The sequence below is a fragment of the Sardina pilchardus genome, chromosome 2 (assembly GCF_963854185.1).
Source record: "Sardina pilchardus chromosome 2, fSarPil1.1, whole genome shotgun sequence".
Taxonomy (NCBI): Eukaryota; Metazoa; Chordata; class Actinopteri; order Clupeiformes; family Clupeidae; genus Sardina; species Sardina pilchardus.
In genome coordinates, this window is record NC_084995.1 from 4,507,782 (window position 1) to 4,525,457 (window position 17,676).

The 17,676-nt window shown below is 39.1% G+C and overlaps 1 protein-coding gene across 1 annotated transcript in view; it reads left to right on the forward strand.

Annotated features, from left to right (window-relative positions):
- Positions 1 to 17,676, forward strand: part of hfm1 (helicase for meiosis 1) — a 276,877-nt gene that overhangs the window by 12,611 nt on the left and 246,590 nt on the right. The window contains exons 2-4 of the mRNA XM_062517215.1: positions 6,379 to 6,449; positions 6,538 to 6,670; positions 16,475 to 16,626. Coding sequence (XP_062373199.1) covers positions 6,379 to 6,449; positions 6,538 to 6,670; positions 16,475 to 16,626 — 356 coding nt within the window. The remainder of the gene's footprint in view (positions 1 to 6,378; positions 6,450 to 6,537; positions 6,671 to 16,474; positions 16,627 to 17,676) is intronic.

Consider the following 17,676-nt stretch of genomic DNA (forward strand, 5'->3'; position numbering starts at 1 on the left):
CCTGTACCTGTACTGTAACTGTGCCTACTGTCCGTGTTGATAGAATAATTTTAGAAATAAAACTAACAAATATCCGACGAGACAATTATCCTTGCGTTATGGCCGCTATGCCTCTGACATGTCAAAACGAAAGTCGACTCACGGACTGTGTCTGTGTAGGCTAAACTACTTAAGGAACGCAACTCAGCTCACAGGCTACACTTCAATACCCACGTATCCATTGTCCAAAATACTAAATGTGACGGTTTGTTCATTTCGGCCAGTAGCCTAATCTTCTAGATGCCGCCAGTCTGTCATGTTTCTGCCACTCCGGCATGCTTTTTTTGTCAGACATGCCCCTCTTCCAGCATGCTGCCATCCCGACACATTTTAGTAGGCCTACCGCCATTCAAACAGTCTAGTATTTTTTTCAATTCAATATATCTTTGCGGTTCCTGCATCAAATTCCAACATCCTGAGAAACGCGGATGAGCTGTAGACTAATGACATCTGCACCCGCTATCAATAGGCTAATCCACCCGAGGCATTTTTTTTCAACAATTGATATCCACAGCAGCTACCCATACTCATACATTACAGTAGCCTCTATGCGCTATTATGCAGACAGTCGCTTGCCCTCAAAGCCCATCATGTGTTTTACCTTGTGTCTTGATTGTGTGATGACGTTGTGACCAGCAAAGTCAAACCGGCGAAACAGCAAACTCTATCTGGTCCAATTTGCTAACATATAGGCTATCTAGTATGTATTTTAATACATTGTTGTTATTGTTACTGCAACTTAAACAAAAAAAAGTTTGGTGGCATAGGCCTAATGTGTTGGGTGGCCTGGCCTCACTGGATCTCAAACCGAACGCATTCTCCGATGCATCGACCTGCCGACCTGTCGTAAATCTTTTTTTAAAATAAGAAGCGCTTCAATGGAGCTCTAGAAGCCAAAGTTTGGACTTTTTCGTAAGAAAACAATTTAATTTGAATTATGGACTGCCTTTGAATGAAGTTTGATCGGACTTTAAGTTGACAGAAGAAAGTTTCAAGAGGCTACCTGTTAAGAAACGCACGTTTGCCTCGTGGAAGTCATATAAGAGCGGTGAATTATTATTTTTTGGAAATTATACCTTATAGCCTACCTTGATACCTTAGCACGAAGCCTATTGTTTGTGCTCTTACTTGTCCTTTTTGACCTAGGGCTATAATTATTAGAGGTGATGCATCTCTATTGAAATTCATAGGCTTCTTCTAATTATTCTTGCGTGCTTTATTCAGATCGAACCGCGTAACTTAGGCTAGCATACATACTTGATTGAGACAACCCCGCACCCAAAAGTGTGGAGCTACTTTGAGCCTCATAAATGGTGTAAAACAGTGATTTATTTGCATGGATAAGCCGATGCCCGAGCTAGGGCTGGGCGATATGGACCAAAAGTCATATCCCGATATATTTAGACTGAATATCGATATACGATATATATCCCGATATTTTTCCCGCAAAGTAGCTGCTAGAACAAAGCACCCTTAAAATTTGATTTAAGGCCCCCTTAACATAAGATCAGTTACACAAACACCTCTACGTATTCTCCTTAACATTTTCCCTCATGTATTTGAGTTTTCTCCTTATTATCTTAAGAAATCCCTCAAACCGTTGCACAAATGTCCAGCAGCCTAAAGGAAAACCCATATTATTATCTGAGTCAATGCTGATAAATGTAGTTAATTAACCACTTTTAACAATTGAAAATAAATCAATCTTCTGCTAATATTACTCTTCAATCAAATAGTCCTATCAGAAGTTATGTTGTTTATTTAGGCCTAGTGGTAACATAGCTTGCTCAAGTTGTCCTAACTGATAGCCTACCATTATGAGCTTTGGTTTGGTTCACCAGGCAACATGTAACAAAAATGTTTTGGTGCACAAATGGTCTTGCTCTTTGGATGACAGCCAGAGGATAATATCTAACTAGCTAGCTAGTATAGTTCAATTCATGTCTCAGGATTTACTTGATGAATGGATAAATGTCACCGAAAATTATCACGGTAAGATTATAGATCATTAAGCTTTAGGCTATTGTGTTTGGTGGATTGCTTTCTAATTGCATAACTTATTCGCAAGCTAGTTAGTTGCATATGTTGAACGTACCTGTTGAGTTATTTATCGCTAACATTAGCTACTGATAGGTACATTAGATGTACAGTATAACATCGTGAAATGAACGTCACTGTTCTAAGGTGCGCCGTGTTTGGCTGCGTCACCCGTCAAACTGGTCAAAGTTTATAGTCAGATTTGTCGTGTTATTCGCCATACCATTTTATAGACAATATGTGCTCACATCTTGATATTATTTTGGACAGTCAGTCCCGCATTTCACCCTCAGAAAAGCATGCACATATTAGCAAACGAACAATCTCCGTGGGAACTGGAATTTGTCGTGCCAGAAAATCCCTTTCAATGCAAATGAAAATCTAAATAATTTAACGAATTTCCTATAAGGATACCATTTAAGACATTTTGTGAAACACCCTTAAATAAATTCCTCACATAAGCCTTATGGTTGATACTTGGGACACAACTTAGGTGCTGTGTGCAACCCCGCTCTGTGTCAGAAAGAGGAGGGCCGGGCGCGGGTGCGGGGAGCAGCGCATAGAGCTCCGCCCAGCGGCTTGCCTGGAGCAATCAAAGCGCAAATTTGAACTATGTCGGTATATACGATATGGTCTAATTCCATATCTCATTTTTTAAAATATCGATATATCTTAAATATCGATATATCGCCCAGCCCTAGCCCGAGCCACTGCCATTGAAAACCTGTTTTAGCATTGGCAAGCTAACGGAAGATTTCAGAGTGCAGGGGGCAGGTCCAGATCAGCTCTGAGACAAACGCTCACACTCGGTATCATGTTTCAACACACTTTAAATCAATATCTGTCTATGGGCTGTATGGTTGTTGAGGGACCTGCCAAAGAGGATGTTTTGCCATCGGGTACGTATGGGTACGAGAGAGGTGCATGTGTGATGACTAGGTTGAGGTTGAACAGTTTAACAGAGCAGTTTTGAAATAGTTGTTAGGCTATTTGAGCATACAATCTGTGATATATAAGATATAAGCTACACCGCCTCTCTTAACATCCCTCCTCGATCCTCGATGCTCGGTCCTCCAGACTCGTTCCCACTGATCTATAACTAGCACTTGATAGACTATCCCATTGTTGCCGCCCCATCATTCTTTATCTAGATCAGTGAAAACGAGGACCGAGGAAGGAAGGGAGGATATATAGAAGACGAATGAGAGGCACCTATAGGCTTCTTGAATTGAATGGAATGGCTTTATTTTACTTGTCATATTGCAAAAATAACAAGAAATTCCTAATATCTTCGAAATGAAAAGGATGCCAAATATTGAATATATCGAATTATGTATTAGAAATTATATTTTAACCATTGACCTAAAATAGGCCCATCATTCATTGGTGGCTATGAAGTTCCCAAAGGCCATTTGAATATCTTCATACGTCTTCTTATCCAAGGAATACTGCTGTTCTGTCCTGGTAGTAGCTTGGGCCGGCACAGCACAGATGGCAGGCTTAGGTTAACACATAATTTCAAGCACATAATTCGGTGTATTTGTCATCCTTTCCATTTTCTAGGTACTAGGAATTTCTGCTTGTATTTGTAATATGAAAATTAAGATATAGCCATTCCATTCAATTCAAGTAGCTATCAGAGTTTATGGCTTGCAAAATGCCATACTGTTTCATCAGAGGGGGGCGCCAAAGTAGATTTTCTTACTAAAAATGTTTATGCTGGTGTTCCCAAACACCTGTAACTACATGCATTTATTCTGTGAATGGGACTCGGTACATTATTGATACTTTACACACTAAATGTCCATATACTTTGTGCTTTCCACATACATTTTCATGGTCCTACTACCTACCCCACATAGCATTTCAGATGCATAAAAATGACACAAAATACAAACACGCCATATTTTATCCTTATTATTGTCATGGTCAATTGTCGTAGAGACTTCAAATTGTGGGAAAACATTAATAAACTAATGTATTTCAATAGAAAATAGAGACTGATACCAAGTGAAAAAAAGAAAACGTTTTTTTCATACCCTCAATATCAGACTTAATGCACATTTTTCCAAAATCTAGGGCCCTTTCAAAAGTCAAGAGATATTTAGTACAGACTTTAAATTGATTACAAATGCTAATTATGAGTTGATCTTCCACCCTAGAAAATGTGGGGAGGCTAGGGAACATATTTGTCAAGATATTAATGCCCAAACATGGCATGTGTTTTTCAAGCTGTAAAAATGAAACAATTTCAAGGTCTGAAAAAGATATGAAGACCGATGATTTGCACAGAATTATTTCACAGGCCTTGGTTGTAGGACCCATTGATGATATAGACAAAGTTTGAACAAAATCTGAGACGGTGCAGCAACAACCTTATCTGATTTGACACTGAATGACTCAAAAGGCTTGTTAATAGCCAGCTATTTTAGTCCAGGTCGAATTTATTACGACTGGCCCTGGGTGCGTGCAGTAGAGTTCTCAACGGGCCTGAAAATTACAACCCGACCCGACCCGGCCCGTGGCTTTCAAAGCCCGAGCCCGATGTAACCCGACACATACTGTAAATATGAATTATCCACCCGAACCCGGCCCGCGGCCCGACGCTGGCGGTCGAGTTTCTCCATGTTATCCTATGGAGACGGACGGTCGTTAAGGGCACAATTAGCCTACAGTATATGCAGTGGCCTACCTAACCCAGGTAAAAACCTAGTGAAACAATATTTTCCACAATAGAAACATGATATGAATGGGAAAACTTACTGTTCGTGCTAAAAAATGGCAGAACTCACAACACATGGCAGAGTTGCTGCAAGCTATGTCCTTCCATCTCCCAACACAGTAGCGTCACATCTGCCCCAGCTCGATGCATGCAGCAGCCAGACTTTCTTTACAGTATAGATAGATAGGCTACTTTATTGATCCCCAAGGGTAAATTCATGATGATTCGCGGTAAACAGAAGCGATGATTAATAAATGTTTTTTTCACTGAGCGGAAAAATATTAAGCTCCAGGACCGACCCGACCCGAGTCATCTGCCTATATTTTCGGCCCGAACCCGCGGGTCCCGACGGGTTTGTCGGGTCGACCCAACCCGTTGAGAACTCTAGCGTGCAGTCTTTTCTGCCAGTTCTTTCCAAGAAGGAGCAAGACTTTTTGACGTTCGCTATTGTGGGACTTGTTTATTATCGAATGTTAAAAATGGTCTCTGGTTATAGTGCCTAGCTATAACGTTACATTTACTACCAAATTGTCACCATATCACTAACGTGCATCATTAGATAAATGGGGAAAGTGGGCACTTTATGGATCTGGATCAAGGAGACAATAGCTTGAAAAGTTGTGCTTTTGTAGAGATTTTGATTCATTGCAATTTCAGCAATGTATGTTACTTTGCTTTAAAGAAGAGAAAAAAAAGCTCCGTAGGCTACCGCTGAAACGCAGACGAGAAGTGCATTCAGTCTTTATCCTGAGCTGAATTTGTGCTGACTAACAAATCAGATGGTATAGTGGGCGGGACAGTGCTCTCAACCCAATGTGGCAAATGCAGGGAGTGAGGGACACCTTACAGACAAAGTAGCACATTTCATTCTTTATCCATTTCCTCTTATCGGTAGAAATAATGTATGCTAAATATAGGCCCTAATTATCAGCCCGATCAAGTAAGTAGCTGAAATGGTTGAAAATAAATCATTTTTTAAATATTTACCTCCGCCAAGGAGGTTATGTTTTCATCGGGGACCGGCGTTTGTTTCTCTGTCTGTTTGTCTGTCTGTCTGTCTGTTAGCAAGATAACTCAAAAAGTAATCGATGGATTTTGATGAAATTTTCAGGGAAGGTCAAAAATGACCCAAAGAAGAAACGATTACATTTTGGGAGTGATCTGTCACACCGTCGGGATTCCCGAGCCGTTTATGTTTTTCGCTTAGTGGTGTAATAGCATGGTATGGCCACGTGGTGGCGATCTGAATAGTTTAGGTTCAAATGTATGACAGCCTAGGAAGAACAATACAGGCGGAGGTCTGCGCTTTTCTAGTTATAATATTTGATTGACTTTATTTTGATGTTACATTAATGGAATAATACACACGGTAATGCTATGTTTTTAAATTTCAATTTAATTTAGTTACAGCAATTTAACAGCAGCAATTAGTTTCTATGAGAGATTATTGCATAGGAATGCAAAAGGCACCGATTTCAAGGAATCACACAGTAATAATAATAATAATAATTATAATAATAACAACAATAAATGTTATTAAAATGTTTCAAACTGAAAAGGCCTTAACTACTTAAACATAGCTGCAAGATTCAGATGTATTTTCAGCCAGTTTCCCTATTTCAATTATGTGCAGTCAAATGCTTTAGATGATGTGAGGACCTTTTAATGTCTAATGTTTAATGATTTGATTATTTTATTTTAAATTTAATTTAAATTAATACACACTTTTTTTTTTCCAGATTTTGTATACCAATAGAAATTTTGTTGCTTCTGCTCCCACGGGGTCAGGGAAAACTGTACTCTTTGAGTTGGCTATCATCCGATTACTCATGGAATCTACTGAGCCTTGGCAGAATGTGAAAGCAGTATACAGTGGGTATCTGTATTTTTTTCTTTCTTTTTCAGTTTCGACATACCACACCTCAGTGGACCATCTTTTATAGTTGACAATTTACACGTTTACATGTATACTTACCTCTTTAAGTATTGGAACACATGCTAAAGTTGATTATAAAGAGGAATATAAAATCATCTTCTTTTAGATATTGATCTTAATGCCTTAATTAAAAAAAATGAGTAAAATCCAACCTTTTAAGGATTTTAATTTTCTTTGTGAATGAATAATGTATCGTAATTAAATAAATGTTCTTCTTAAAATATAAATCATAAGTCTTGGAACTGGAAGTATGTGTAAAAATTCTCATAGAGGCAGGCAGATTTTTTTTTTCTTTTTTTTTCATGGATTCAGGATAGTGCTGAGCGGTATACCGGTTCACACCGAATACCGGTGTATATTTTCGTTATGATATGGATTTTTAATATACTGCCATACCGGTGTATTTGATTACACAACAGGCGGAATGCTGCGTGGCGCGTCCTTGTTTCAGAAGGGACGCTTTTCAGTGTTGCGCTTCTAAACACGCATGTAGAAAGTAAACAGTGGAGCGTGTAGCACAAGACACCTCATGTTTTCCCTTTAATTATGATGCTGAAGGCTTAATTTTTCCTTTGGGGCAATTCCATATCAGTTGGAACAGGTCCGACACCATGGTCCTCAGTTTTTCCTGTTTTTTGGTGCACATGTTCCTCCATGTCTCATTAGAAGAAAACCAAAATTTTAGCTCGGTATCTTGTTTAGTTTCTGAGATATGGCTCTTCAAATGTGGATAGACGCATCCTAAAAAAAGGCTGAAAATTCCTGTATTTAATGAGCACCACTTTTTTTAAAACCCCTCTCCTCTCTTAAAGCTACCATATTATTTTCTAAAAATTTGAACACTGGGGCAGTACCCTGTGTTGTTGTCCAAAATCATAAAGGAATTACAGTCCTTCCCACCATTGGAGACTTATTCATCGAAACAAACCCATATTTTTTTTGAAAGCAATGAAAAAAAAGCCTGTTTTTGTTCTCTTATGGTCATGAATGGCTAGCACTCACAGTTTTAAAACTCTACATATATGTAGTCCATGAGTAAGAGAACATGTTGACAAAAAATTGAGGTGGTAAGTTTTCAAATATCGAGGCTACGAGCCTTCAAAGTTGGCCAAAATGGCGTTTTTTCCTAAAAATGCCACTTTTATTGCCTTTTTCCAAGGACAAGATGAAAAGCAAATCCAACATTTCTTTTTTTCTGCAATAGTGTGGCACTTTGTAGATCATGTGAATGTGGTAGATCCGACCTGTCCATTTTAATATCCCCACAGCACATGTCTGAAGTTAGAAAAAATGAAAAAATGTCTTGGCTGAAAGAGGTGTTTGTTTGATTTGTATGAACCTCTTAGAAGGACAATATGGGGTGTAAACCCATTTTGTCTTTTTGAGGGATCAGCATGCCATCCTGTAAACAGGATACAAAAATTATATCCCATTTATACTCTTTATTGATCCCTTAGAATATGTCCAAAAGTTGTCATAAATGAAAAAAGGCGACTAAATTGAGGGGCCAATGGCCAAGTGGATCAAGTCACACAAGGCTAAAAATGAAATATAAGACAGAAGAGATACTGAGGGAGAACACTGTGAAATGTATAACCCCTGCTATGATGGCCTTTGAACCCACTGTGTCCTTAACTGAGGTTCATTCTTATTAAACAAATTTCTTCTGCATGAAGCATATTGTCTCCTGGTTGCTGTTGGAGTTACCGTTGGATGCAGCATGCATTGTGATTTGTTCTAATGGTATCCCTGGACAGTTAACCCGAGATCCACTTAGCACTGATTGAGAATTTGCCTAAAACAGGTTTTAATTTTGAAAAATAAAAGTTAGTTAAATTACAAAATCTGAAGGTATGTCATTATAGACCAAGGTCTTAGCTGTTCAACCTCCCCTTTTTGTATTTTTTTCATAAAATAGGCATTTTTCCAGTACTTATACAACGTTTTTTTTAGGCCTAAATAGAAAAAGTATGCTTTTTTAATCCAACAACTATATTTTTGAATTAAAACAGACTATTACTTTAATAACTACACCACTGAAGAAACATATTGTAAGCATATTTATTTAAAACAAATAAAAAATGAATCTGACGGTGTGACACTAATCTGACGGTGTTGACAGTGGTTTCATTACAACATAAAATTCCAAAATGAATACCACTCAAGTCTTGCTTGACAACTTTATTTAACTATTTGGTCCAAAAAGCCTCCGTTGAGGACCATTTGGAGGCTTTTTTCACCACCGTTAAGCAGAAAATCTGACGGAGGGTGACATCTGACGGTGGTGACAAAAATCTACTCTTTCACATGATATGCATGAATTGTTCACATTATCCACCCTGTTTGCATCCTATTGCTGGCTACTTCAAACCTCTTCTTAAAAAGTATACATTTATTTTATAATCGAATCTAATATTTTGTATACAAAAGAGACGGTGTTGACATGTTATGGTTGTGACAGTAGCAGTGTCCAAAAATATGAACAACTTTAAGAGAAAATAGCAAACTAATGGGAGCTTGAGTAATCTTAAAGCATGCAGTACGGCTGAAGGTTTGAAAATGAGGTCCTCAAGAATGTAGTTGACCTTGTAGTTGCCTGATTTTATTGGCTTTTATAAATATCTGACAGAGGTGACGAAAATGTGGGACACATTTTGAGCAGCCACGAAATAATAGTAAATATTGCTCAAAACGTACTGTTTGGAGTTTCTAATACATAATACAATATACTCTTTCATGTGGTAAAGATATCATTAAATTAAAGGAGAATTCCGGTGTTTTAGACGCACTTTCACTCACCCCCAGCATTCCGAACTCCTCCGTTATTAGATTGGGCATTCTGAGGGTCCTGACATTTAAAACGAGATACTTAGAACTTTGGAAGTGCACAGGAAGTTTATTAAAAAAGACTGTTTATTCAAGCAGTGCCTTCATAGAATCTCTCCGCTGGGCGCCATCTTGGAATCAAGTCGCGATAAGCCGACTGACGAGCACGAACGAACAGGAAGGACAGGGGAACATATTGCTAAAGTAATTCCATAGGAAATATATAGTTATACTGTCTACATGAGCATGATGAGTAACAAAGCTCAAAATGTTTGCAATATGTCCCCCTGTCTTTCCTGTTCGTTTGTGCTCGTCAGTCGACTTATCGCGACTTCACCACAAGATGGCGCCCAGCGGAGAGATTCTATGAAGGTACTGCTTGAATAAACAGTCTTTTTTAATAAACTTCCTGTGCACTTCCAAAGTTCTAAGTATCTCGTTTTAAATGTCAGGACCCTCAGAAGTCAACCAATGCAGTGTGGAGTTACTTGGAACCTTTTTAATGGTTTAAAAATAGCGATTTAGCTGCATAGGCTACGTAATGCCCAATCTAATAGATTCAAGCCTACTGTAAGCTAGGCTGAAAACGGAGGAGTTCGGAATGCTGGGGGTGAGTGAAAGTGCGTCTAAAACACGTGTGAGTACACCTTAACATGTTTCGGTACAGTTAAGCTCAATTTCACACCGGAATTCTCCTTTAAATGATTGCTTTTAGTGTTTTTAATCAAGTCAAAATGATTATCTCCTATTCGAGGACAACTGATTTTGTAGGGTATGGGCCAGCATATAATCATTAAATTAATACAAAATTAAAATAAACCTTTAAAAGAACCTCACATTTGTGCAAAGGACCCCCTGATTATAACCTTGATTCTTTTTGTTCATGGAAATGGTATTAATTTCCAACAGAATCAGCACTTTTCTTAGTGAGACATGTTTTAGGCAAATTCTCAAGAATCAGTGTTAGATAAACATAACCCTAGGACCAGTGAAAATCCTACACTTTTTGGTCATCCATATCCATCCATAAGTTAAACCCTAAGGGGGAATTTTTTTATGTCACATAAAGTGGGTACCAATCAACTCCAAATGGTCTGAACCATACTCCTACACAATATCTCAAACCATGATTTTGGCCTCAACACGTACAGATGGTACGGGTTGAGAATGCTCCTTTCTTTCCCGCACATCGGGAATCCCAAAGGTTCGGGACTTTGTAATTAAAACTGCAACCGCAAGGGGGCAACATAAGACCGCCCTAATAAATTTAAGGTTCGGCTCATGCCGGAAAACACAGAAAAACCCGAAGACACCGCGCTGGTGAAGAGCGGAGAAAAGAGACATGACGCTCGGCATGTCAGATTGCAGTTTCAGAGTTTTCGAATGTTTTACAGCCTACCTCACAGCTGGCTCTCTCACTCGACGTAGCCTATAACTCAGTCAGTCCAGCAGAGATGCCAGAGCAACGTTTTGGTCAATGGAGAGGGAGAGAAATGCTCCGCAATCCGTCTCATTTAATCATTAAAATGAAGGTGATGACTGGCGAAATTAATCAAACAACGTTTCAATAAACCATTGTTGAAACTAATGAAAATGGTTTTAGAAAATCGCCTACCTATCAGAGGGAAATAGCCTTGAATTAATGACTAACGTCAGTTTAACATGTCAGAACTTTTGATCGGTGTTTCAAGTGCATGCCGCGAATAAATGAACTCGACTGACTGAATCCCTTATATTTCTTGGCTAAGCACGCAGGTAATGACACTCGAACTGTGGCGTAACTGGTTGAGGCATCTTTACCGCACGTCAGCGGCAGGGGTTCAAAACCTACTCTGCGAGCCTCTCCGGAACCCATCAAGACGAAAGGCATTGTTTTATTAAAACAAATGAAAGTTTTGCGATTTTTTTATGTTTGTGATGTCTGCTGAAAAGAAAAGTTAATAGCCTATGTGAATTCGTGGTTCAGCCCACACACGCACACACACACACACACACACACATTTTTACATTTACAAAATAGGGCTTGGGCACAAGCCTTGCATTCTAGGAATATCGTTAATATATTTGGTAGCGCACTGAACGTAATATCCATTCATTCAGATGCACAAGACAAGAAGCAGAAATATAGTAGCGATTTATTCTTTTCCTCTAGCGATCGTGGGTTGCACTGTTACACCCCACTACACAGCAACATACGACCAAGAAGGCAAAAACTAAGTAACAGGAACACACTAAAAGGCGGGAGTAAATCCATAGTAATCCATAGTAAACTAAGGAGTGAAGCTGCCAATGTGGCTGTGCCCGCGAAGTTTTGATGTCATGATCCCGAGCCCTATCAGGAAGTGTCTGTCGAGAGAGGGGGGGGGGGGGGGGGGGGCAGTCGTCCTCAATGCCGTATATAGGTAGGCTATAATGTCAAGTGAACTGGTTAGACGAGTGTGGGGGAGGGGGGATGATCGCACAAGACAATTGCTCTTCATGAAATGGATAGTCTCACAGACGGTTGTCGATTTTTAAACGTAGCCTACTACATCACTTGCGAAATCGGACATGGCTACTGGATTTAATATAGCAAGTCCATAGACTTTGTTCATCCTATATTATATTAAAATGTAATGTGCTGCGGGGAAGCATTGGGGAAGTCAGTTTAAGTTGTCCTGTAACAATTTGCCTCTTATTATAATCAAGAGTAGGCCTATACAGCCACTACGCACATAATAGCCTAGGTTACGGGCGGATGCGAGCAACCCCATGCAAAAGAAGGCCTGTTTACATGTCAAACATGCATTAAATCTAAGAAACGAAAAACACAAATATCATGTATTGTGTCGTAAACAGTTAATGACTTCGTGGCCACTATGCGCAACTGCATCGCACAGTGAGCTGAAGGACAGGAGGACCGACACTTATTAACACAAAGCTTTGTAAAGCACTAACAACCACCCCTCAAAGTTCACTGTCCATAAGTCCAAACAATAAGTATAAAAATCCGACAATCCAAAACGATAACGAGATCTCCCAGAAACGAAAAACAAGTTTGTTGAGTAGCCTAGTCCTTCCAACAATCTCAGCGTTTGCGTTTGTTAGATAAAAGGCATCCTGTCCTGCTGTATTCCAATGAGAAAAAATCATCCACAAGGTAGGCTAAGGGTCACGGTAATGCAGCATGCAGGAATCTATATACGCACAAAACGAATGAATGGGTTATATCGCCCAAAACAAATGAATGGGTTGGGAGAGTTGTCTGGCTGTGTCAGCAGACTGCAGTCGGTCTCGAGGGGTTAAATAGCGCACGTACTGTACTTGAATTTTAATCTGAAGAAGACCACACGGTCGAAACGTCATTCCTTTGTGCTAAAGAAAATAAAATAAAATCAAAAAAGAAGGATTTCAAGTGTGCGAACCTTTTTCCATTTTTTTATGATTTACTCTTGTTCTGCACCTTGACCGGGGATGTGCTCAAACTTTTTTACTACACTTGAATTTTAAACCAACTCTTCTCTAGCCTATATCCTATAGCCATACTTTAATAATCAGATGTTATGCTCATTTTTGTAGGCTACACCTCACCGGCAAGCACGCACGCAAATGCTGCTTTTGCACATCTACAATATTAGAATTATATTAGAATAGGCTTTTAGGACTGTATTTTGCCTTCGTGCAACTTTAGTTGTGCTCAATCTAAATGATTGTCAGTAAGGTTTAGGTCATATTACCAAATGGCGAACCTCGAAAATTATTTAGGATATAGAGCCGTGTCCATTACGCATAGGCTACAGTTATTTTTTAGGCTATTGTTTTATTTGAGTGTTTTAGCATACCGATATTTAGCAAACACATGTATTTCCAGCTCCCAAAACCGATGAGGTCCAGATCTCAGTGGCTGCCTACAGCCATGCATAGTAAGCCTATTGATAGCCTTGCCAAATAAGTCATCAGTCACACACCCCTAATTGCAGGGTTGAGCTGTTCCTTTCACACTGAGCCCCAATGAAAACAACCTCCTTGGCGGAGATAATAATTAGGCCTATCAAATTAAAAGCACACTACGACAGGCATACTTGTGTGATCACGCAACACAAGAGAGCATTTAGCGATGGGGCAGTTGTGAATGAGTGCTTATCACCCTGGAGTCAAATACCCCCGGGGGATTTGAAAAACTGTTCCAAACACACATCTCAATCTCTGCTTTTATCATGTTATAGAAACACCATTAGAAACCTTTAATCAACTCGTTTTCAAATATATAGCCTATGTTTTAAGAGAATATGGCAATGATAATGGCACTTTGTAAAAACAATAAATGCTCATAGACTAATAACAGACACACCTAATTGTATGGCTCTATGTTTAAACACATCAAATTAGCAAGCATTTCCTCCCGATAGCAGCAACGTTTGCTTTCTTTTTCCGTCGGTCCGCGGTTGCTTTGTCAATTGCGCAGCAAATTATCAGATGAAGCACCGGACCTAATTTCACTCCATGTCTCGCGGACCAGCAGCAGCAGTCTCCACGTTTCGCGGCCCATAGTTTGAGAAACGCTGCATTAAAGTGTCATTAGGTTGTAGGCTATATGTTTAGTGTTTTCTTTGTGTGTTTTTCATTGTAGTGTGTGTGCATTGAGTAGTTCCTTAAAAAACGGAACAAAGAGCGTCCCGTATCTGTTCAATACGGAAGAAGACTTTAGCGATTTAACTATTAGCCTACTTATACATTTCTTATAACGAAACGTGAAGCAAAAATACGAGGACTGACCATCTCGTTTCCCCCAATACCATGGCGACAAAGATAAATAAATATGATTAGACATTTAAGCTGATTGTTGACAAATTTGCCAAACACAATTCGGGAGAAGCAGCGGACAGGAGCGCCACCACAAACAAGCACTTCTAGCCCAAATTAACATGGCAACGTTGCCTATGACTAAAGTGTCTAAGTAGGCTAGTCCTACTAATATTACATTTGATTGAGCATGTTTGTAGCGCGCCAGTTTACCCATCCCCTACATCAAAACAGCTTAGAATCAATCAAAGAATCAGCTGTGTTGGCGTTAGGCTGTAGGCGATTTTCTATAACCATTTTCATTAATTTCAACAATTGTTTATTGAAACGTCGTTTGATTAATTTCGCCAGTCATCACCTTCATTTTAATGATTAAATGAGATTAAGGAGTCGACTATTGACGGATATGCGGTCTTCATCATTAAATGCGTGTGGGTTGAAACTTTCTGCCACCTGGTGGTTGTTTGGGTACATTGCCTTAGCCTCGAAAAAAAATCGGCTTGACAGCCTGCGGGATCTCTTCGGGAGTCCCGCGGGAGAAGGTGCATTCTCAACCCGTACCATCTGTAGGCAAATTTCTGTTTTTTGTTTTTCCCATTCATTTCAATGGGAAATAGTTTTTTGCGAACAACTCTTGAACGGAAGGTCGTAGACTCAATCTGATGCTGAATTTTCAGCCTTTTTTTAGGACGCGTCTAACCACATTTGAAGAGCCATATCTCAGAAACTGAACAAGATACCCAGCTAAAATTTTGGTTTTCTTCTAATGAGACATGGAAGAACATTTGGACCAAAAATCAGGAAAAACTGAGGACCATGGTGTCGGACCTGTTCCAACTGATATGGAATTGCCCTTTGGTAAGGGATTTATTTACGGGTGTTGCACAGAATACCTTAAATTGTTACCCTAGTTAAAGAAAAGTGTTACAGGCCGACATTGAAAGGGATTTTACAGTAGGCTAAAAAAAAAAAAGATTGCTGAACAGCTGTAACTAGCTGGCTAGTAGGCGAACCCACCAAACACAGGAAAGCTTAATGATATTGTCATTCATCTTACCTTAATAATATTCACTGAAATTATCCAAGTAGCAAGTAAAGCATGTTACAGACATGAACTGAACAATACTAGCTGGTTAGTTAGTTATGATCTTGACTGTCATCAGTGCACAGAAACAAACTTTTTTGTTTACGTTTTGCTTAGCGAACCGAAGCTTGATAGGCTAACAAGACATCCACGTGAATTCTATTAACGTTAGCCTACCACTAACATCATGTGTAAAGCACACAATAACAATACGGCATGATTCTGATGGGCCTATTTGACAGAGTAGGCATATTAGGAGCGGTCTCTTCTCTAGTCACACTTGTTTTATAGGCTATTTCCTTTCTAGATTTACTTGAAAACTGTACCTGGACTTGAACTTGAATCAAATGTATTTGCATTAGCCTACTTTTTGTGTAGGTTTGTGCAATTTGCATAGTAAAAATTCTGTGTTTTGACTGCAATTGCCCATTATAATCATGAGTGCAGTGCCTCTTTGTAAACCGCATCATTGGGGCCATGCAAACCTGTTTAGTTTGGAAGTATTTTACAATATTCACTCATCATGACAGTAGAATAGGCCATCCTAAATCAATCTACTGCAGTAATTCCAACCCATAGAAAATGTCGTGAACACCTGATTATGCATATGACGTGAAACTGTCAGAATTTTAAAAAATATTTAAATACATTTTTGGTCATACCGCCCAGCACTAATCCAGGACACTATGCACCCTGATAAAGTCCCCTTGGCCTTTGGAACTAAATAGCCCCACATCATCACATACCCTTCACCATACCTAGAGATTGGCATGGTTTTATTTCAGTTAGCCTATTAGCTGATTTAATTCGCATTGAGCTCAATGAGAATGAAACCAGCTGATAGGCTAACTGAAATAACACATGAGATGAAGTTCACAATGAAAAGTTGAAATTTTCACGGGGAAAAATGCTTTTCCCTTGCGTGTGAATGCACCATAGGTTTCCTATATGTGTAGTTGCCCTTAATTGCCTTATATTCCCATTAATTCTAAAGGAAAGATTCTAACTTTGATAATGTAACGTCTCATTTATTTTTACCTCTTATTAGTTTCACCCATTAAAGCCCTCTGCAGTCAGCAGTATGAAAACTGGAAACAAAAGTTTGGAAGGTTAGGACTCAACTGTAAGGAGTTAACTGGAGACACAGAGGTAGATGACATCTTTGAGATTCAAAATTCTCATCTCATCATGACAACACCGGTATGTATTAAAAAAGCCAATCTCTGATGTTTCACATCATATTTTCACAGAACCTTTTCTAGTGATGCTTCTATCCTTTAATTAGTCTATAAATATAATGGTAGGGCTGTTGGAGATTACAATATTTTAAAGGGACACTTCACCGATTAGCATTAGGGTCATTCCACCTCAATTCAACAAATGACTTCTGCTTGACCATTTCAGATTTGCTTAAACATTTTACCACCTAAAGAGTAACCATTTAAACTATCTTGACCAAAATATTAGCTCGATATACCTAATACATCCAGAGAAAAAACATTTTTGAACATGGTACCCCCCTTCTGATTTTTGGCACATTTGCGCCCTCATACTGTAATTCTGCAGCAAAGTTCAGATGTCATTATCTGAAAAAGTGTTCAAGCTAAAGACTTCACATTTTCAGTGAATAATGACTGCTACCTATAGATTCCACATTGTAAGCTGTATGTTGATACTGACTGTGTTTCAATCTTGTGAAATCATAAGAAAATTGCGGATTTTTTTCAAACCCCTACATTGGGTGCCCCATTACACAATTTATAAACAAAATGTTTGGCAAATGGTTATGTCTCTCTACAGATGTGTTTAAGCTGTCTTTGAAAAAGTAGTTAAGATTGGAGATGCACAACAAATCGGCGGCCAATATATTATTGACTGAAAAGTGACATTTGAAAAATATTATTATCGGTCCGATAACAGAATTTCGGCCGATAACTTGCGCCGATATTTTTTTAAGCCTAATTTCCCAACTACATAAGGCCCGTCTGGCTGCATGCTACTTGAGCTTGGTTGGTTACTTCTTCCTCAAAATAATGTCAGCTGTGTGGATGTATTTCACCGTTCTAACAAGATCTGCGTTGAATCTATGCAGCCCAAAATCCCCTCCTGAACTATTCTCATTTTAAAGGGATAGTTCGGGTTTTAAGACACGAAGTTATATGGGTTCCCTGTCAGCAACGTTGTGCATCAGCACTGACTTACCCCCCGACAGCGTCCTGTGAGCCGAGATCCAGCCGGTTTTTGATCGTT